The 20,454-nt window shown below is 36.5% G+C and overlaps 4 protein-coding genes across 11 annotated transcripts; all 4 read left to right on the top strand.

Annotated features, from left to right (window-relative positions):
* The first annotated feature begins 1,008 nt into the window (after positions 1-1,008).
* On the top strand, positions 1,009-3,563 carry LOC114390697. Of its 2 annotated transcripts, none has more exons than XM_028351537.1 (2): positions 1,009-1,173; positions 2,025-3,563. In XM_028351537.1, exon 2 carries the CDS (start codon positions 2,107-2,109, stop codon positions 3,295-3,297), a length of 1,191 nt encoding a protein of 396 aa, XP_028207338.1. In that variant the 5' UTR covers positions 1,009-1,173; positions 2,025-2,106; the 3' UTR covers positions 3,298-3,563. The 2 variants fall into 2 exon arrangements, with proteins under 2 accessions (XP_028207338.1, XP_028207337.1); XM_028351536.1 differs by having other exon boundaries at positions 1,816-3,563.
* A 2,875-nt stretch (positions 3,564-6,438) lies between these two features.
* Positions 6,439-7,900, top strand: LOC114390500 (mitogen-activated protein kinase kinase kinase ANP1-like). Its single transcript, XM_028351236.1, has one exon. It carries the CDS (start codon positions 6,696-6,698, stop codon positions 7,704-7,706), a length of 1,011 nt encoding a protein of 336 aa, XP_028207037.1. The 5' UTR covers positions 6,439-6,695; the 3' UTR covers positions 7,707-7,900.
* Positions 7,901-9,428: 1,528 nt separating this feature from the next.
* LOC114389325 lies at positions 9,429-15,778 on the top strand. 6 transcript variants are annotated; one of them, XM_028349965.1, is made up of 15 exons: positions 9,429-9,602; positions 9,936-10,055; positions 10,887-10,946; positions 11,043-11,144; positions 12,061-12,105; positions 12,630-12,713; positions 12,792-12,910; positions 13,009-13,110; positions 13,291-13,407; positions 13,811-13,876; positions 13,998-14,064; positions 14,754-14,807; positions 14,894-14,983; positions 15,162-15,197; positions 15,285-15,778. In XM_028349965.1, exons 1-15 carry the CDS (start codon positions 9,579-9,581, stop codon positions 15,399-15,401), a joined length of 1,203 nt encoding a protein of 400 aa, XP_028205766.1. In that variant the 5' UTR covers positions 9,429-9,578; the 3' UTR covers positions 15,402-15,778. The 6 variants fall into 6 exon arrangements, with proteins under 6 accessions (XP_028205766.1, XP_028205765.1, XP_028205768.1 ...); XM_028349964.1 differs by having other exon boundaries at positions 9,930-10,055; XM_028349967.1 differs by lacking the exon at positions 12,061-12,105 and having other exon boundaries at positions 9,430-9,602.
* Positions 15,779-16,314: 536 nt separating this feature from the next.
* Positions 16,315-20,449, top strand: LOC114390943 (pentatricopeptide repeat-containing protein At1g10270-like). Of its 2 annotated transcripts, XM_028351881.1 has the most exons (3): positions 16,315-18,363; positions 18,478-18,995; positions 20,159-20,449. In XM_028351881.1, exons 1-3 carry the CDS (start codon positions 16,422-16,424, stop codon positions 20,180-20,182), a joined length of 2,484 nt encoding a protein of 827 aa, XP_028207682.1. In that variant the 5' UTR covers positions 16,315-16,421; the 3' UTR covers positions 20,183-20,449. The 2 variants fall into 2 exon arrangements, with proteins under 2 accessions (XP_028207682.1, XP_028207681.1); XM_028351880.1 differs by having other exon boundaries at positions 16,316-18,995.
* Positions 20,450-20,454: the final 5 nt, after the last annotated feature.

Here is a 20,454-nt window from a genome sequence, read left to right as displayed (position 1 = left end):
AAAGTTAAGAGAATACTTTTGTCATAATGCTTCACTCTTAAAGATGGATACCATAACCAAACAAGTGTGTGATTAATGTCCATCTCAAAGGCCACAAAATGTTATATGACTAACAATGTATTATCAAGTAACAATCAAAGGAAAACCACGAGTTATTACCTACAATCTTTTTTTTGTCTGAGTTATCACCCACAATCTTCTTTTTATCTTTTAACAAGTCAAATTTGATCATGAAAAAACAATAACCTATGTCAACAATATTCATACCACTTATAGATTTTTAAATTGTATGCACTTGATTACTCCCAGTAAAAAAAAAAAAAAAAACTTCTTTCCTAAGAGATTAACAATAAGTGTATCATTATAAGATTGTCATAACTCTTGAGGCAAGATATTATTAACACCCGGGATTTAACATATCGCTTTATTCAATTTGGTCTTAAACAAAGTATTCCATATCAAATTCGTGCATTCATTCCATAGCAGCAATGGTTAGAAACCTGAAAACTAGCTTAATAAAAAACTTTTGATACTCTTTGCCACCTTTTTTTGTGAGGTGATTTTAGTGACAATAAACACTGTTATAAATTTTATGTTCATTGTAGTAAACCTTCCTACACCTTTGTAATCAATGAAATGGATTTGATAAACACATTTATAAATATATTAAACAAATATTGGTTTGTGGCATGAAATCAGTGAAAGTCATAGAATATGTTTAACATAGTAAAATTTATAATATATAAAATATGAATAATTTATGCTTTCTTGAAAAAATAAAAATAATGAAAAGCAAGAACAGGCAGGCAAGGCAGGTTTGTTTTTTGTTTATTGTTGTCAAAGCATGTATTTGAAAGAAAATAAAAAGGATGTAAATAATAATAGAGGATGCATAAGGCATAGGGTATAGGGTGTAATGACACGTAGGTAGGGACAAGGCCGAAGCAAGTCCTTTTTATCCACGAAGCGGAAGGTTCGGAGGACACAGCTGGAGACAGGCTGTCACCAACAAAGTCCCACTCACCAATTCCTTCCCTTGGCCTTCCATCCTTCCTTCTTTCTCTCTCTCCTTCTCTTCTCCCAATCAAATCAATTACTATTAGGGTTAGCTGATCCCCTTCTTCCCCCCACCGCATCGTCCTTCCTCTTCACTGGATCAATATTCCTCCCGCTGTAAGCTCTCTCTTCCTCTCCTTTTCTTTACGCTTATTCCTTCCTTCCTTCAATGTTTTCCTCAATTTCTTATATTTTAATTTCGATTATTATATATTTTCCCTACCTATATCGAATGACAACTTCTGATTTTCTTCCATTGCCTTTACTACTTAATGTGCCTTGTCAATAGCTGCTCTCTACGGACCAACTCTGTTATTTCTCACTGTTCATTCTTTTTCTAGAAATGTTGCACAACGTCATATATTTCGTATCGCCTTCTCTAGTATTCAGAATACAACACAGCCTTCTTTTTTTTTTTTTGTTGTAATTGCAATCAAGTCTTTTTACTGTTTTGAACCTAATGTTTCTGTTGCTGTGGACAAATCCCCAGTTAGAAGCAATGCTATCTATGACGGACGGCCAAAATTCTTCCATATAAACATGCCATTGTGGCCTATGGTGCCGTCATAGCGGGCCATCCTTCACAAATTGCCCATGACATTTGTTAAGCTTTTTGATGATTCAAAAGATTTTTCCTTGAGTTTGGTTAGAGTATCTCAAGTTATGAACTGTGATAATTTTAAGCAAATTTGTCCCAGTTTTCCATTTAAGTATTCAACTTCCTTTGTTACTTATTATTTCTTTCTTTCTCAACTTTAGGTGCTTGAATTGGATAATCAACCTTAAAGCTATATGTTCTGTGGTTGATGTGTTACGTTTTGTTACTATTTTGAGCGTATGGAGGGGTGATACTTGATTGATCTGCGATGTTGCGGAGTAATCTATCCTGAGTGATTATGCACATCTGGAATGAGTTCAATTATCATATTCTTTTATTAATACTGTGAACTCTGTGATTTATACTTTAGTACTGGGAAGAAGGCACAACCACCTGAGGATTTCCTGTATCCATGCTGTCAGAGAGCATGCGTGGAATCTGTACATCGGGTAATGCCCCTGTCGAGATTTGCTGCCGAGGCATTCGGTGTGGTGACGATTTGTTTAGTAGCCATCTTGGTTCTTCTTGGGTTGATGTGCATTGCTTACTCATTTTACTTCCGCTCTCGTATTCATAGTCAAGGTTTGGTTCAGCTCAAGTATTTTAGTGGTCCTTGGATCATCAGAATCACATTCATCCTATTTTCAATCTGGTGGGGCATTGGTGAAATTATTCGATTAACTTTGTTAAGGAGTACCTTTCACTTAAAATGGCCGGACACTGTCTGCAAATGCTATATTGTATCAAATATGGGATTTGCAGAACCGTGCCTCTTCCTCACACTTGTATTTCTCCTTCGTGCACCTTTACAGAATTTGGAGACTGGAATTATGAGCAGAAAATGGAATGTGAAAACTTCGGGATATATTCTTCTTTACTGCCTTCCAATGTTTGTTCTTCAGCTTTTTGTTATTTTGGTTGGACCTCAGTTAGACAAGAATAAGGGTTTTGGAAAAATGTTGCCTCATTATTTTTCAAGTGCAGTGGTTGCCTCTGGGGAGAATGATACCACCCTCTGTACTTACCCTTTACTCAGCACTATTCTCCACGGCCTTTTTGCCATTATCCTGACTTCCTACCTTTTTTGGCTTGGTAGTCGGATTTTGAAATTAGTTATTAACAAGGGTTTGCAGAAGAGGGTTTACACATTGCTATTCTCAGTTTCATGTTTCCTTCCATTAAGGGTTCTTTTTCTTGGTTTATCTGTTTTGTCTGGACCTGAACATGTTATGTTTGAAGCCTTAGTTTTCTTGGCTTTTCTTGCACTAGTATGTTGTGTTGGCTTGTGCATGTGCACACTTGTTTACCGTCCAGTTGCAGATTGCTTAGCGCTGGGAAATCTACAAGACTTAGAAGCCAGGAGGCTTAATGATGATCATAATGATACTGTGTCTCTTATTGCTAATCAGAGTTATCTGGAAGATAATGTTGAAGATAATGCTCGGTCTAGTCCTGGTAGATATTCTGATGCATCGACAAAGCGTGGATCAATTTCATTTCGGACATTGGAAAAGGGGGTTACATCAACTGGAACATTTGTAGAACTAAGCCTCTTCTCTCCCAGCCGCAGTGCAACCCCTCCAGGATCGCCTCCTCTTCTAGGTTGGCCTATGCGATCCCCAACACAAGTTATTGGACCATAGAGGCAGGCAGGGAACGGAATATGTTGGGTGAATATCAATTTTGTGGAAAAGGGAAAACTGATTGTAAAGGATTTAGCTTCAATAAGGCGTCTTTTTTTTTTTTTTTTTTAATTTTTGTTATGTTTGCTAATTCTAGGTATAATGTTTTTGCCCTGGAATTTATTGTGAGTACCTTTTTACATTTCTGTACCATCTCGACGACGTTTTACCTGTTTCTAATTTGTACTTGAAATGTTGGAATAGTCTTACTTGAAGTCGTTGGGTTACGATTAAGGTTATGTTTTTTTTTTTTTTTTGGGGGGGGGGGGGGGGGGGGTGTATTCCTAACTCAATTTGGAGAGAAAAAATAATTTCGTAACATATTTGGTGATTTTTAACAATGTATGTTTACGCATTAAGATTTTGTTTAGAAATTCAGTTTTGTAGAAGCAGCTCTTGGGTTGTTTTTGTAAATTTAAGTTGATTTTTTTTATTCAAATTTGCACTTAATGCTTGATCTGAGTTTCATTTGTGGCAATATTACTTTGCTAATTTTCCTTAGTCTTATTACGTGAGCATGAGTATTGAAGTTCAGAACTATCGACTCAACGTCCAGCTTCGTTTGGACTATTATTATCTGGATGCTTTTAAGAAATGGAAGAATGCCATCAAATCAAAATCCTGAATGCCATTTCCATCGATGTCTTTCTCTTTGCATGAGTTACCAATTTGACCTATTTTATGTCGGTATTTAATTGGTTGGTTTTAATTTTGATTAACTTTCAATCAAAGTAGTTAATATACATAAAGTGGGGGAAGATCACCAAAAAGAAAGGTAGGGTCGTGTAAACAAGGGGGTAGCATCTTGCCACATTGACAGGCAGAAGGCAAACCAAACAATGACACTAGTTAAAGTTTCAAATTATATTTCGTTCACTGAGCGAGTGAAGCTTTCATTCATTTTGCCTCTGAAGGGACGTGAATTAATTTATTGAATGATCTAACACATTGCACATGCATCCACCTTATTCTTAATACAAAAAGTACATGTAAACTAAAAACAGGCTAAAAATATAAGTTGTTGGATATTGCTCTTCAAAATTTGAATCAATAGTCAACATTATCAAGTGATTTGTTGGACAGAAACACCATAAACAAGTTTTGGAACAATGAATATGTTTATTTAGTCGTAACAGTTTAAATTATACATTCCTATATATTCTTAACTCGCAAACTTTGGTAACCCAAAAATCACGAATCTAACTAAAAAAAGCAATAGCATTAGGCAATTGTTGGGTTGTACTTGAAGATGGCGTGAGCAAGCAAACGTGTAATTGATATATACATGTACGTAGAATCCAAACCGTATTCCAAAGAGTCTGTATCTCTTCACATCTGCAAACATATGATGATCCCATGTTGGACAAGAATGAACATGCGTTCTTATCTTCATTAGAGGTTTAAAAAATATGATAGCCAGCCTTCCCCCAAAAGAAGTGCATGATATGTGATGCTGGTCCTGCAACAACTAATAAATTACTGTTAAATGATATCATCAATGAAGGACATTTGACAAACAAAGATAATAATGACAATCAAGAAATATCAATTACTATTCAGTATCAATTAAAAAGTTTATTTTTTAAAACAACTATGATTCTTGAAATACCATGCATTAGCTAAAGTCAAACATTATTCTTGTACCAATATCCGAGCGAGCGAAAGATTCACATCATACAAAACAAAGCATTACTGTAAAGGATCATCAATACCTTTGTAGTATAGTATGAAAATAAGAAGCCACTCATTTTAATAAAACGAAATTGGTTAGTCAATGAACGGGCCATTGCACATTGAAATGGAACGATCAGAAGCAGATCATTTGATCAAAATTTTGTGACAGATTGACACCACGCAATAAGATGAATAATGAATGTGTTATACCATTGCCCTGATGCTGCAGAAGATCCCTGTGTTTGGATCATAATAATATTTTCTTGCTTACGTTCTTTCATTTCAAATATCAAAAGGCATCAACAAACTGGGAAGAAACCTGTTTCAATTACAATCTCCACCCTAAAATTACACTCAGTCTGCAGAATACAAGAGAATGAACAGGGAGAAGGGGAGGATATAAGTAATCTTTATCAGCAAAATAGAGGAAGACAAGAATGTAGATATGTGTGGGGGGAATTGTGACTATAAATAAATTGTTTTCAGAAAAGGAAGCTCAATCATCAACTTCAGCTTTAGTCCCTCCACTTCCGAGGTACGTCTGGTTGCTTTAGTCTAGATGCTTCCCTAGCTCGACCCTTAACCTTTTCTTGCTGACCCGTTTTCAATTGCTTGTCATAGATCTCATACTACTTATTCATCTCTTTACCACGCCACGCTCTCAAAATTATCAAAATTTCCACCATAGAAATAAAGTTTCAAATCTCAGTACACATACCTATCAGGTCAAGATTATTTGTGGAATGGTAAGGATGAGGAGGTTAACAAAAAACAGAGTTTAACAAAGGTTCTATTATTTACGAACTTAGAATCCAAATTCTCCATCACTAAATCCATCCTAGTGAATTTATTAGTTTAGTTTGTATGACTTATTCGATTATTCCCACCCTTTAGGTTTTAACATGCTTTTGTTTTTCTCTCTAAAGAAAAGTAGTGGCACGCGATAATGAACTGGGAAGCAATTTTATACGTAGAAGATTCGAATATCCTGATAATTTTATATAAGACACTAACAATTTACATATGACAATGCCACCGTTGTGCTGTGAAAAAAGAACAGAGAGTTAAAAAGTTATTATTTTGTTTTCTCAAAATAATATTATTTTCTTAATTTGAAATATTGCTAAGTATGAACATCTCCATTTGATTCGTTCAAACCATCTCCATCGGCCTATGAACACTTGCTACATTTGTAATGAATCGTAAGATGGAATGCTAGTTAAGTTTAGTACCTTGCAGCCTTACATGCGTATTAGTAATTTCTACTATATGACGTACCAAATGCTACCTGTATTGTATATTATTATTGCTATTATTTCGAAACACAAATAGCGGAAGAAAGAGACAGTTGCAAAAAATAAGGATAGCCAACCGTTAATTGGCAACGGGCGAAAACGGTGGGGTTTATAAGTTGGAGTTTGTTTGTTTGTGTCGCCTTCCCTTCCCTTCTTCAATCCATTCTATTCAAGTTGAACCAAATTAAAGCCTTAATTTGTTTAATTAGCACTACTGCCACCAAACCAAAAGGGTTTCGCTCCTTAGGGCGGTTTTCCGATTTGTCGATCGGAAACCGTTCTACCGTGAACTGCAACCATTTTCGTTATAATTTGAAAGAAAGAAGAAGGGTTCCACAATCAACATGTTCTTGGATTTGTAGAAATTAATAAATAATTGGCGGTATATATATGGGTGCAATACGGCAACAACCCAGTGAATGGGTGAAAGGTAAACTTGTTGGTTGTGGATCTTTTGGCACTGTCCATTTGGCAATGAACAAATACACGGGTGGGCTTTTTGTTGTGAAATCACCACATTCCGGGGTTGGACGGCAGAGTTTGGACAAAGAGGTAAAAATCCTAAAAAGTTTAAATTCATCACCGTATATTGTCAAATGTTTGGGGACAGAGGAGGAGGAGCAAGGCAAACTGAATATTTTTATGGAGTACATGGCTGGGGGGAATCTGGCAGACATGGCGCACAAGTTTGGTGGGTCATTAGATGAAGAGGTGGTTCGGGTGTACACAAGGGAAATTCTTCATGGGTTAAAGCATCTCCACCAACATGGAATTGTGCATTGCGACCTAAAGTGCAAGAACGTGCTTTTGAGCTCATCTGGCAACATCAAGTTGGCAGATTTTGGAAGTGCAAAAAGGGTAAAGGAGGCAAATTGTTGGCAGTCTATTGGTGGGACTCCTCTCTGGATGGCTCCTGAAGTATTGAGGAACGAGTCTCTGGATTTTGCTGCGGATATATGGTCCTTGGGATGTACTGTTATTGAGATGGCTACTGGCACCCCTCCTTGGGCTCATCAGGTTTCAAATCCTACAACTGCTGTGCTCATGATTGCCCATGGTCATGGGATACCTCACTTTCCTCCCCATTTCTCTAAGGAGGGTTTGGATTTCTTGACCAGGTGCTTCGAGAGACATCCCAATAAGAGGCCTACTGTTCAGGACTTACTCACCCATCCATTTATTGTTTCTACAAAACAATATGCTTCTTCCCCGACAAGTGTCTTAGAGGTTCAAAATTTCAAAGATTCAGATGATGAATTAGAAACTTGTTCAGATCAGGGGAATCATTTCTCAATCACAAACACTACATTTGCATTTCATGATGATGACCTTAAAGGAATACCAATATGTAAACCCGAAGACATCTCATCAGGGAATTGGATTACTGTTAGATCAGGCTGAACACCTGCAAGTGTTAATGTAGATAGACAATTCAAATGTACAGCTTTCAGTAGGAAACAAATAGCTTGTCAAAGTTCCTATGGCTTTTCCCTTTGCATTTTCACATACTTTTATCCAAAGGAGTAGTATTATTAGCCACAAACTTGTCCCATGTCACATAAATAATGCAACAGTATTCCTACATGATGCATTTGATTTTTAATCAAAGTATTTATTTGTCGTTAACCAAAATTAATCAACATAGGACTGCTTTCAGTTATCTAAAAATGCCGTTTATCTTTTGTAACAAACTAAAATACTAATTATTTATATGATACATGTGTTATAATCTTCCATGCATTGTCTTCTGTAGACTTGACATGTATAAGAACTTAGAGCTAAAGTAATAAAGAAAAGTGACGTGAAGCTCTAAAAGCACAAATATATTTTGTTTTATAATTAAAGGATTATAAAGGAAAATATACAGCGAAAATGTGTTGTCTTTTAACGGTTTTTTGGAAACGCGGGGGAATGGGAACATGCTACATGACTCAAGGCGAGCACACACAGCACAGGCACATGAGATTTGGCAACATGCTGCGTGTAATCTTCCCAAGTGTTTCTAAACACACACAAGTTTCAATCACCTAAATTATAGCTTGTTTAGTTAATAACCAACGCTGCACAACTCTTTTTTCTATAGTCAAATTTGTGTTTAGTTGATTTCAGAGGTAAAATTATTTAAATTTGCAACAAGTATAATTAATTTTACATGAAATAAAAAAACCTTTTTTTAGCGAGTATAATTAATTTTTGATGTGTTATAGAAAAAATTTATATTTATATTTTCTAAGTGAATATGTATTACTATCTAAATAAAATAAGATTATTTAAATTCATTTTTAGAACCTTACTTTTTTGGTGATTATTTAAATTCATTTTTAGAACCTTACCTTTTTGGTGTACAGTGTAGACCGTAAACAATAAGATTCAAATTTAAAATCTTTGGGAACTATCCAAAGTCCACGTCATTACGCTCTTTCTAGTGGTTAAATTCTAATGACTTTATAATTATATATACATATTGGTGATTTTTACAGTTATTTTCTATTTTTTATTAGTAGTTAATTTTGTAATTAACCATTAATTAAATAATTTTAATAAAAAATAATCAAGCTGTCTTAAATGATTTTCCAAACGTGCTTCCTTGCAAGCTGTAACTTAAAACACCAAGCTGGATATTAAAAGACATTTAAATATTTAACGTCGTTCTTATCCATTATTATTCTCTTTCTCTTTCTGTTTCCATCAAGAAATTTAACTCTTGCCTAAAGTCTGCCACCAATAATGGATATTGGACCCCTCTCTTTCCCTATAAAACATTTCAATTTCAATTATTTTATTAGTAGGTTACATTATTCTGCATTTTTTTTCATACGGTTTTTAAGTTATAACTAGTACAATTTAATTTGTTTTAATAAAACTCATACGTTGTTAGATTTTTAAATAATTATTGTTATTTTGATCATGCTTTGTAATTTTTTTAACTGATATGTACCATTTTATTTGTTTGCTTGTAATTGAAAATCTTTAAATGTACAATCTAAAAGCAACTTAGTTTTAGTTTTTATCGTATCTATGTTTCCCATGACTAAGTACAACGTTGCTTTCAGTAGGCAGTGTTTCTTACATGACACTGATTCTTTGTTTGTTTGTTTGTTTCTTATTCGTATTCTTCCTCTTCTTCTTCTCTATTCGGTCTCCCTTTTCTTTCTCCAACCAACTTTCTCTTCTCCTATTCCCTCCTTTCCAATTATTCGTTTCCTAAAAGTTACTATTATATCTTCTCTTTCTGCTTTCGCGCGCTCATGTCAGAAGACAAAGTAGAATGAAATGAAGTCTTTCGATTCTGTAACTGTAAGCTTCCTCAGTCTCACCACTCATATCATCAAACATGCTTTCTAGTATGAATCCGTCAACTTTAAACTTCTTTTTCAAAATCCGACAAGTTATTTTTCATTCCTTTGCCTTTCTCTTCTTCGTTTTTTTTATTCTTCTTATGTTGCAGTGCAGCATGACCAAAATAAACTAAACTTTAATTAAATTTTATGATTTCTTTGCTCTGTTGGCTGAGTTATAAATTGAGTACACAGGATGGGATTATCTAATAATAACCTTTCTAAGAAGTCGCTTTTTAGTTTATTGAACTGAACTGTAATGATTTCCCCGTTTGTCTTTGCAAAGCACCAGGGTTTTATCTTGCCAGACCCAAAGAATAGGTTGTTCCTTTGGAGTGTCTTCCTCGTGGTTTCCTTGATTTCTGGTGCATATTTCGTTGGTAATGCATTCTTTGCAAAGGAATACAAACAAGTATGTATTTAGTATTTCTATCCCCCTCAAGTTTTAGTTTAAATTGCTACTTAGAAAATTAGGAATTTTCTTATCATGTTGCTACTACAATCAATGTTTACTTCCTTAAAAGAAAAATATAATAGCAATATTGATATTGCAGAAGATATATCTCTGGGAATTTAGAAAGGTATGCTGTTTTTTAGTTTTTGGTAAAATGGTGGAAATATATAATGCCGGATGGTATTTGCTCATGTGAGCATTAGCAAGATGTATCTTTTGGCTAGTATTTCTTGCTCACAATTGGTTTTGATTAAAAAAATTAAGATTCACAAACTTTGTCTGTCTAACAAATGTTTTAATTCTTGTCTGTAGAGAAGACCCTTTGACCGGTCAGATTTCCCCCCCTTGAAATTGTTTTGAAATACTAAAGAATTACCTGATAGAAATTATACTGAGATGAGAATTGACTCAAACAATTCCCCCTTCTCCCACATAAATTTGATTGCCATCTGTTGCCTCTCTTTTCGCTTGAACAAATGGTTCCCAATTAATTTAGGCCGGAGAAATGTTATAAACACATTCTTTGCTACACTCTCTATTATAGGGCAAGTTTTATGTGGGTCTCACAAAAAAACCTCAACCCACTCACTTTGTAATGGAACCCACATAAAATTTGCCCAACAAAGATCTTGTGGGAAAGAGCATGCAAAGAGTGTTGGTAGCACTCATCTTTTAGGCTTTGATAGTTTTTACCTTTTGTTGAATTTTAGTTAATCTTTTTCTTTTCTGCATTTGAAATTTGAGTTTTGATTACTTGAAAATACCTTCGGGTATTAATTATATATGCAGAGATTAGCACGATGGGGACTAATTCATACAATGCCAGATTCAAAATTTAATTCTTGTAAGGTTTGTTATTTTGGGGAAAATTTCTTTTTTATATAGCTTGTATATTATACCTCTTTGGAGCTATCTCTAATTCTCTTCCTCTTTCCATTTCCCTAGAGACAATGCTTGCCTTTTGGAAGTGAGGCATTGCCTGAAGGAATTATTGCTAGAACATCTAACTTGGAAATGCGGCCCTTATGGGACTCTGGTAAAGATAATGTATGTGAAATGTGTGCTTAATTCTACTCATTCATTTATTGTATAGAAATTCACTTAAGACTCTTGTAGTGTTAATCTTAAGCTTCACAAAACAAAATGTTGCTAATCAACTGCACAATTCTACCCATCTGTGAAATATTTTGTTTCTACCAAAGTTGGTTAATTGGAGTTTGATGTTGAATCAGTAAACTGATGGGTTCAATTAATATTTTGACTTCTATGGTATATATAAATAATATAAAAATTGGTTTATGGTCATGTTGGAATATGATTAATAAATATCTTCGTAAGTTGATTTTGGCCCTTGATTTTGCATTAAGTAAAGGATATTAAAAGCTGGAGGTTCATATTTTTTTATACCCACTTACTTCTTGGCACTTCTTTATTTTCTAGAATGTGTTACTTTTAATGGAGAAAATTACACTCCTTTAATTACTTATTTTATTTTTTTAAATGCACATTCCTGTTCTGGGAGAATGGAAGTGTGCACAATGATGAGGTTGCTGAAAGAAATGATGACTTGCACGTTGTGAAAAATTATATTTGTTTTGTAAATTGGATGCTGGAAATTGGCAGATTGTGCAGATCAGACTAGAGGATAACAATAACTTGCTACATTAGGTGGAATAGTTTGTTATTTGCTAATGCTTTAAAATTTATATATGTCTTGCTCTCAGAAAATGTTTATGTATAAGATAATGAGTAGCATCATGAAGTCAAAAGAAAGGAACGTAGTACTGAGGCTATATTACTGGTATCTATATGGTATGAGTACTGGTGGGTAGAATTACAATGAATGAACAATAAAGACTGAAACGAAAAAGATAACAAATGGTATTTGAAAGACCCTGCACTCTATGTCACTGTTTTCTACTTATTCCCTGCCTCTCTCTTCTCTCCATCCCCTGTCTTCTAGGCATACAAGTCAAGTTTCCCTCTTGATTGCCTTTCATGCGATCAGGTACATTAAGCATTTGATTCTCTTTGATTGCCTCTCTTTGTTTTTTCCTAATATAAATAAACTTTAGTAATATGTGGTTGCTGAACAAAAAAGACCCACTGATTAAAAGGGTCTAGCTTAGGAAATAAGAGGAATACTAGGAGATTAGGACTCAATTCTGTTAATGACAGGATAACTACTTGTATTCATTATTTAGTAGTTAAAGGGAATAAGTGGAGTTGGTTAGAGTCAGTTGAGGGTTGTGAGAAGGAAGTTGGCCTTGGAAGGGAGAGAATCAGGTCTCTTGAATACCTGGGAGTAAGAGACGGAGAGAGTCCCCATTGTATCATTCAGGATCTCTGGTTTTGCATTATACTGATACCCATCAGAGTGATTTCTGTCATAAATATCTGTTGTTCTACCTATTTCTGATCTGAATCTATCACTATATATTAGTTAATATCCTGCTAATTTTATAGGTTTATTATATCTACTCTATTAATTCTCTTTCTATGCATCTCTTTTTAATTTTTTTTTTGCTACAGGGAATTTTAAAGCGCCCATTGAACTTGTTGGCTATGGCAGTAGGACTTGAGCAAAAAGAAATTGTCAACAAAATTGTTGAAAAGGTGATTATTGCTTCATTTATACTATTTGGCTTTGATCTAAAACTCATTATACCTGCTGACTCATATTGCTGATGGCAGTTCTTGTCAAGTGACTTTGTTGTGATGCTTTTTCACTATGATGGTTTTGTGGATGGATGGAAGAGTTTAGCTTGGAGTAGTCGTGCCATACATGTATCTGCTATCAATCAAACAAAATGGTATAATCAGCTCAAGTGAATTTGTTCTCCCTAATTTTAATAAACTATTCTGAAGATTAAATTCATGGATAGTTATTGAGTGAAATAGTGCTATATAGGTGGTTTGCGAAGCGGTTTTTGCATCCAGACATAGTTGTTGAATACAATTATATATTTCTTTGGGATGAGGACCTTCTTGTTGATAATTTTGACCCAAAAAGGTAAGCCTGTTTTTGCTTTTTTTTATTTTATAAAATTTCTCTGGGAGATTAGGAATAAGATGATACTATATTTAGAGGTCTTAGTTAACTATATTAGATGAAAAATGGTATATTGTTTTTCTTTTTTTGTTTATCGTGATTATTTTATGCCTCATGTATGACTTGTTGATTATTTGGTAGGTATTTATCTATTGTTAAAGAAGAGGGACTTGAGATATCACAGCCAGCTCTGGATCCTACCAAATCTGAAGTACATCATCCACTGACAGTCCATAAAGCAGGATCAAAAGTTCACAGGTTGACCTTATTTTCCCAACCTTTTGCAATAAACAGTGTTCCACTGGTAAATTTATACCTTTATTAAGATACAGCCAACATGGCACTCTATTAATGAACTAGAATATTTCCTAGTTCCTAGTAATTCTGCAGGTTATATTCCACAATATAGTGGGAAAAACTTACTGCACAAAATTTAGCCTTATTATTTATATTGTCAATTTATGTGTAATAAAATTGTCTGTATTTAATTGAATACACACCTGCAATGTGCTTGTCTCAAAAATTCAATTGATTTACAGTTCCCTTAAATAATTTTTCACCCGAGGTTGTATTCCCATGCCTACATGCTAGTGGGGATTTCTTATTGAATAGTTTTTTTTCCTCAAAAAAATTGCTAATATTATTTTTGCTATTTATACAGAAGGTATTATAAATTAAAAGGTAGTGGAAGGTGTGATGACAAAAGCACTGCTCCTCCTTGCATTGGGTAAAAACAGTTGCACACCGTGTGTCTTGTATTATTTTCTTTCCAGCTGTTAACTCGTGCTGATTACTTATGCTATTAAATGAAATTCATAATTTTAATATAGAATGAATTTGTTTTGCAGTTGGGTGGAAATGATGGCACCAGTGTTTTCTAAAAAGTCTTGGCAGTGTGTATGGCATTTGATCCAGGTATGGATACTAAAACTGTGTAAATTTGGTATAGAATCATATTGTGAAAATTACGTGGAACTATTTCTTCTTGGGAACATTATATGACATGATATCGCATATTTTTTAATTATTTATGAAAATCATGAATAGCTATTTCTGCTTGAGAACATTGTGTAACATGATATCACAGATTTTTAATTATTTTTTGAAAATTCCCAACTTTTTATGATTGAATCATCTGGGGTTATACCTGACCAAGTCTCTCAAGTAGAGATGATAAAATTATGTATTTTAGAAAAAATCATTTGTCTTCGGTAGATTAAGATAAATGAAGGTTTTCTTCTAAGGTAAAACTTGTCATGCTATATTTGTTACTGTTTAAGGTTCTAATTCCTTTTATTCATCTTCTTCCAGAGTCAGTTTCTGGTATGATCTAGACGTGAGAATCGAATTCATACTTTTAAGTTTGACATTACTCTCAGTTTGTTGATAGGAAAATATAGTCACAGAGAAAATTGTATTGTTCATACATTACTAGTATTGTCAACCATATGGTGTGATGCAATTTCACTTTCATATATAGTTGAAACTTGGATATTCGCTGGTATTATTTTGTTTGGTATGACTTGTTCAATTTCTGAATTCAGCATGGTTTCTTCTTTTGTGGTCATGTATTCATATTCATGTAATCATCTTTCTGTCTACAGAATGACTTAATCCATGCCTGGGGCCTGGATAGGCAGCTTGGCTATTGTGCACAGGTAACTTGCTTGCACCGCAACAGCCTATTCATTTTTTACTAAATCATTCCAATGTGGTTGTTATTCATCTCTCAACAATATTTCAGGGAGATCGAATGCAAAATGTTGGTGTGGTTGATTCTGAGTACATAGTTCATCTGGGTCTGCCTACTCTTGGGGGCTCAAATGGCAATGAGGCAAGTGATTTTCATTTCTGCTTGCAGTGTAACTAGAGGATAATTGTTGCATAAAGATTTGTTATGTTTGTACTTTGTAGTAATCCACAACTATCAACTAATTTTTGAACTAAATCTCATTTTTTTATTTTACCGAGTCTAATTATTAATAATGGTTTTTTTGTCCTTTGGGTTGCAGGCACCATCAGGCTCCTCAGGAGATAATAGAGCTAAAGTAAGCAACATAGGAATTAGGATAATGTAGATTTATGCACCTTTAGCTCCAATTCTCACCCTTGACAAAGGAATATACTACATGCAGGTTAGGATGCAGTCATACATTGAAATGCAGGTTTTTGGTAAAAGGTGGAAAGATGCAGCAGAGAAAGACAAATGTTGGATTGATCCATATGAAAAGGCAAACAAGACGGGCCATTAGTGTATTTTGTGAGGCTTTAAGTGATCAAAGTCCAAGTACAGTGTCCATGTTCATAATCAGCGTTTCAAATTGACACATGTCACATGGCATCCGATTTTGGTTTTTGATTTGATATCTCAGGTGTGGGATTTCGTAAGAGTTTGCAGGAACATTGCTTCCTTGACCATTATTTTACTTTCGTTTTGCCTTCACGCCATTCATTTCCTTAAACATTGGTGTGCATTGGGTTGCATAGAGTTCTTTATATGGCAGCAGAAAAATGTGAGGCATAGATTTTTTTTTTTCCTCCGTGAAGGTCAGGTCAATGTAAAGCGGTTGCTTGTATGAAACAATCATATTTTCTCGGCTCCAATTAGCTTTATACCTTATTCTTGGTATATCTTTGTCTGCTGTTCTCGGATACAATTTTTCAATTGATCGACAATACATTCTCTTGAATGTATGTTTTTGTGCCTTGTAAATCGGGGTTGAATCACAAGATAAAAAAAAATTGGCTGTTAGAGAAATGACATTGGTGTAAGAGCATTATTAACTAGCAGTTACACGTGGTTAAAATCATTCATGAATTTCATTTATCAAGAAAAAAAGTAGGCAGAATTGCAATCATGTCAACATGAGTAGAAGAGAGACAAGAAGAGCATAAAAATTAAAGTAGAATTAGATTAAAAAAAAACTTTGCAAAACTATTAAATTGAAAAATTTAGCATAATAACTCGTTAGTACGAATGGTATGGGTCATGGTGACCCAATTATTTTATTTTATTTTTTACAAATATTGGCTTTTAAATAAAATACAATATATTTTGATTCATGCAACATATAGTAATTTTATTATATAAAAAAAAGGAATTAGACTAATTAAGAAAATATATTATATTAGTAAAAAAAGAGAAGAGAGAAAGAGAGATAGGGAAATGAAAAAGGGTTAAGTAGGGTTTAATATCGCATTGGCGTGGAAGCAGAGCAGGGAGGCCATTATCCATTCTCACAACAAAGTCTTTGGTTCAGCAGAAGACCAAGATGTCAGTTTACCGCCTGCTCCTACGTCGCGTGGCCGCCGCCCGCCCCATGTTTTCTCTGACCCAAACCCGTTCTTACGCCTTCTCCTCCGCCGAAGAAGCCGCGGCCGAGCGGCGTCGACGGAAGCGTCGTCTGCGCATCGAGCCTCCCCTTAACGCGATTCGTCCTCCTCCGCAGCAGGGCCCTCCGCGCGACCCGAACGCCCCTCGCCTCCCTGACTCGACCTCGGCGTTGGTGGGCCCTCGGCTGAGCCTCCACAATCGCGTCCAGTCCCTGATCCGCGCTGGCGACCTGGACGCGGCGTCCGCCATCGCCCGTCACTCTGTGTTCTCGGCGACACGGCCGACCGTGTTCACCTGCAACGCCATCATCGCCGCCATGTACCGTTCTGGGCGGTACGAGGAGGCCATTGGTCTCTTCCAGTTCTTCTTCAAGCAGTCGAACATCGTCCCCAACATCGTGTCCTACAACAACGTGATCAACACCCACTGCGACGAGGGCCGCGTGGACGTGGCCCTGGAAGTGTACCGCCACGTCCTCGCCAACGCCCCCTTCAGCCCCTCCCCCGTCACCTATCGCCATCTCACCAAGGGTTTGATCCAATCCTCTCGCATTTCAGAAGCCCTTGACCTCTTGCGCGAGATGCTCACTAAGGGCCACGGCGCTGACTCTCTCGTTTACAACAATCTCATTTCCGGCTTCCTCCATTTGGACAATTTCGACAAGGCCATCGAACTCTTCGAGGAGCTTAAGGAGCGTTGCCTCGTCTATGACGGCGTTGTCAATGCCACTTTCATGGAATGGTTCTTCGGCAAGGGCAGGGATAAGGAGGCCATGGACTCCTACAGGTCCTTGCTGGACCGCCAGTTTAGGATGACCCCTGCTACCTGCAATGTCCTTTTGGAGGTCTTGCTCAAGCATTCCAAGTCTAACGAGGCCTGGTCTCTTTTTCATCTCATGTTGGACAATCACACCCCTCCCAATTTCCAGGCTGTTAACTCTGACACCTTCAACATTATGGTCAATCACTGCTTCAAGCTTGGAAACTTTGAGGATGCCCTTGCTACTTTTAAGAAGTTTGGAACTAAGCCTAATTCTAAGCCCTTTGCCATGGATGTTGCCGGCTACAACAATATCATTGCTAGGTTTTCTGAGAATGGGATGCTTTCCCATGCCGAGACCTTGTTTGAAGAACTCTGCTCTAAATCTTTGAGCCCCGATGTTCCCACTCACAGGACCTTGATTGAAGCCTACTTGAGAATGAACAGGATCGATGATGCTCTCAGGATCTTCAACAGAATGGTCGACACTGGTCTCAGGGTGGTTGCTACCTTCGGTAACACCGTTTTCCATGAATTGATTAAGAATGGTAAAGCCCTTGACTGTGCTCAAATTTTGAGTAAAATGGGAGAAAAGGATCCCAAACCTGACCCCACTTGTTATGAGGTTGTAATCAAGGGACTCTGTGCTGATGGCTTGTTGGACAAAAGCCTAGAGCTGCTGGATGAGGTTATGAGGTATGGTGTTGGGCTCACGTCTTCCTTGCGGGAATTTGTGACTGAGGTTTTCAAGAAAGCTGGGAGGAGTGACGAGATTGAGAGGCTGCTAGATATGAACAGATTTGCATACACTCCTCGTCCTTCCCCACCAAGACCTGCTTACCGTCCACCACCACCACCACCGGTCAGGTTCCCCTCCCAAATGGCAGGGGCAGCACATAACCCACCTTCTGGGTTTCAAACACAAATGGCAGCACAGTGGCATCCAACACCTCCTCCTCAAATGACAGGAGCACATTATCCACCTTCTCAAATGGCTGGAGCAGCACATAACCCACCTTCTGGTTTTCAAACACAAATGGCTGCACAGCAGCCTCCAACACCTCCTCCTCCTCAAATGACAGGAGCACATTATCCACCTTCTCAAATGGCTGGAGCAGCACATAACCCACCTTCTGGGTTTCAAACACAAATGGCAGCACAGCAGCGTCCAACACCTCCTCCTCCTCAAATGACAGGAGCACATTATCCACCTTCTCAAATGGCTGGAGCAGCACATAACACACCTTCTGGTGCTCCACATCAGGTGTTGGGGCATCAACGCCCGCCACTGCCTTCTCAAATGACAGGAATGCATCAACCTTCATGGGGATTATCTCCTCCAATGACTGGGCCTCATCCTGGATCGTCACCTCATATGACAGGACAGTCATACCACCCTAATACATCTGAACATCCTCCTCACATGAGCAGGGTAGCCCCGCAAATGACAGAGCAGCATTATACACCATCTGGATCTTCACCTCAAATGGCAGGACACGGACATCAGCCTTATGGAACACCACATGGGCCCCAACAAATGGAAGAACGATGGTATCCATCGTCAGGGTTGTCTCCTCCAATGTCAGGGTCCTCTATTCCTTGGAATGGAGCATCAGCTAAAATGTCACCACCATATCATAGATCTGCAGCACCATCTTCTCAGGTGACTGGACCATATCACCCATCATCATCATCATCATCCCCTCCTCACTTTGAGGAATCTCATCAACAGCAATCAGAAGTCCCTGAACAGGTAGCAGCTTAATTTTTGGACTTAAAGTCAATTCTTAATGTTACTGGTTCTCTTTTTGAATTCAGAGAACAGTTGATCTATCATTGCCATATCTTAAGTGTCTTGTGACACCAATTTCTCTGCTGTTTGGAATCAACCAAGTGTTTGTGAGTTTATAGATGAAGATGCAAGTATCTAAATTGACTTGTTAGTCCGTAACATGTAATACATGTCTTGTATGACGTGTCATTTTAATTTATTCTTATAAATCAACCTTTAATATCAGGCATGGATATTTATAATTTTTTTTACTGCCATTGATATTCTTCCACATTTTACCTTAAAGAAATGTTAATTTTTTTGGCTTTAAGGGCCTATATTTAGATTATCTACTGGATATTACTTTTAAGCTGTATTTGGGAAAAAAGAGTTTGGAGGTAGTGTATATTTTTTTAAAGAGATTTTGAATTTCAAAATGACCAGCAATCGGAATTTCGTAAGAATTAGAAATCACTTATAACAAGGTCGAATTTTAAAATACTGTGGCCTCTATGTTGCTCTCATTGCTTCAATCAGTGACACCTTCTGTAGGAACGATGACATTTGTTTTCACAAGCTCATAAAAAATGCTGTTGATATCACTGTTTTTTCTTGTCTCGTTAGACCTTGTTTTCCTTAAGAGTTTAGACAAATTGAACTGAATCCATTATTGTCGATAGAAGTTTCATTACTCAATAGAGAACTATGAATTTATGAAGCTCAAAACCCACTGCATATATCGCTTTGGTGCAGATCCTATGCGCATGGATTTTAAAATGCATGTAGCACATATGATGACCCTTTAGAATAAGGATATGGATGTGTATGTGTGGTAGGGGGTATATATGTCTTGTGTATGGATATGCATACTGTCTGGGTCTGGGAAGTGTGAAGAAGCAGATTTTTAAAAAAGTTGAAATTGTAAATGAATAATGCTTTACCTCTGGACTTGATTATAACCCTCTATTTGATCTCATTGTTATTTTTATTTTTATAATTCTTGGCTCTGTTTGGAAGACCTAGGCACAATCCTAGTTCAAGCATTTGGTTTTGTTTATGGTACAATATATGAGAATTGTCTATCTCCTGCTGTTCTTGAGGAAGTGAAAATATAGTCCTTTTCCCTAATATCTATTTCGTGACAGTTGGGAAACGCAAAACCATTTTGATATAAAGAAAATGGGGCAGTTTTCAACTTCAGACATGCAAGCCCAATAGAGGAAAGCTGGATAGAAAGATGAAATAGTTACTTACATTGGGTTTCAGACTATGGGGGAGATATTATAAAATTTATATTAACCATCAAACTTCAATTAGTATTTCCATGACAGCACATGTACTATGTGATTCATTTTTGTACTTGTGGGTCTGTAGTATGCACGAAATTGGTATTACATTTTTTTTTACCAATTTTATATATTGATTTTATTGGAGGATTTAC

This window comes from Glycine soja, chromosome 16, assembly GCF_004193775.1.
Source record: "Glycine soja cultivar W05 chromosome 16, ASM419377v2, whole genome shotgun sequence".
NCBI classification, from domain to species: Eukaryota; Viridiplantae; Streptophyta; class Magnoliopsida; order Fabales; family Fabaceae; genus Glycine; species Glycine soja.
The sequence above is the reverse complement of the archived record's forward strand: the minus strand, read 5'-3'. Positions and strand labels throughout refer to the sequence as shown.

Bases quoted from the DNA above. Each gene is read 5' to 3' on its own strand.
- LOC114390697 (XM_028351537.1), top strand. From the start codon at position 2,107: ATGCCCCTGTCGAGATTTGCTGCCGAGGCATTCGGTGTGGTGACGATT.
- LOC114390500 (XM_028351236.1), top strand. From the start codon at position 6,696: ATGGGTGCAATACGGCAACAACCCAGTGAATGGGTGAAAGGTAAACTT.
- LOC114389325 (XM_028349964.1), top strand. From the start codon at position 9,579: ATGAAGTCTTTCGATTCTGTAACT. The intron at 9,603-9,929 runs GTAAGCTTCCTC...GTCTTTGCAAAG, and splicing joins AGTCTTTCGATTCTGTAACT to CACCAGGGTTTTATCTTGCC. The intron at 15,198-15,284 runs GTAAGCAACATA...TACTACATGCAG, and splicing joins CAGGAGATAATAGAGCTAAA to GTTAGGATGCAGTCATACAT.
- LOC114390943 (XM_028351880.1), top strand. From the start codon at position 16,422: ATGTCAGTTTACCGCCTGCTCCTACGTCGCGTGGCCGCCGCCCGCCCC. The intron at 18,996-20,158 runs GTAGCAGCTTAA...ATTTCGTGACAG, and splicing joins AATCAGAAGTCCCTGAACAG to TTGGGAAACGCAAAACCATT.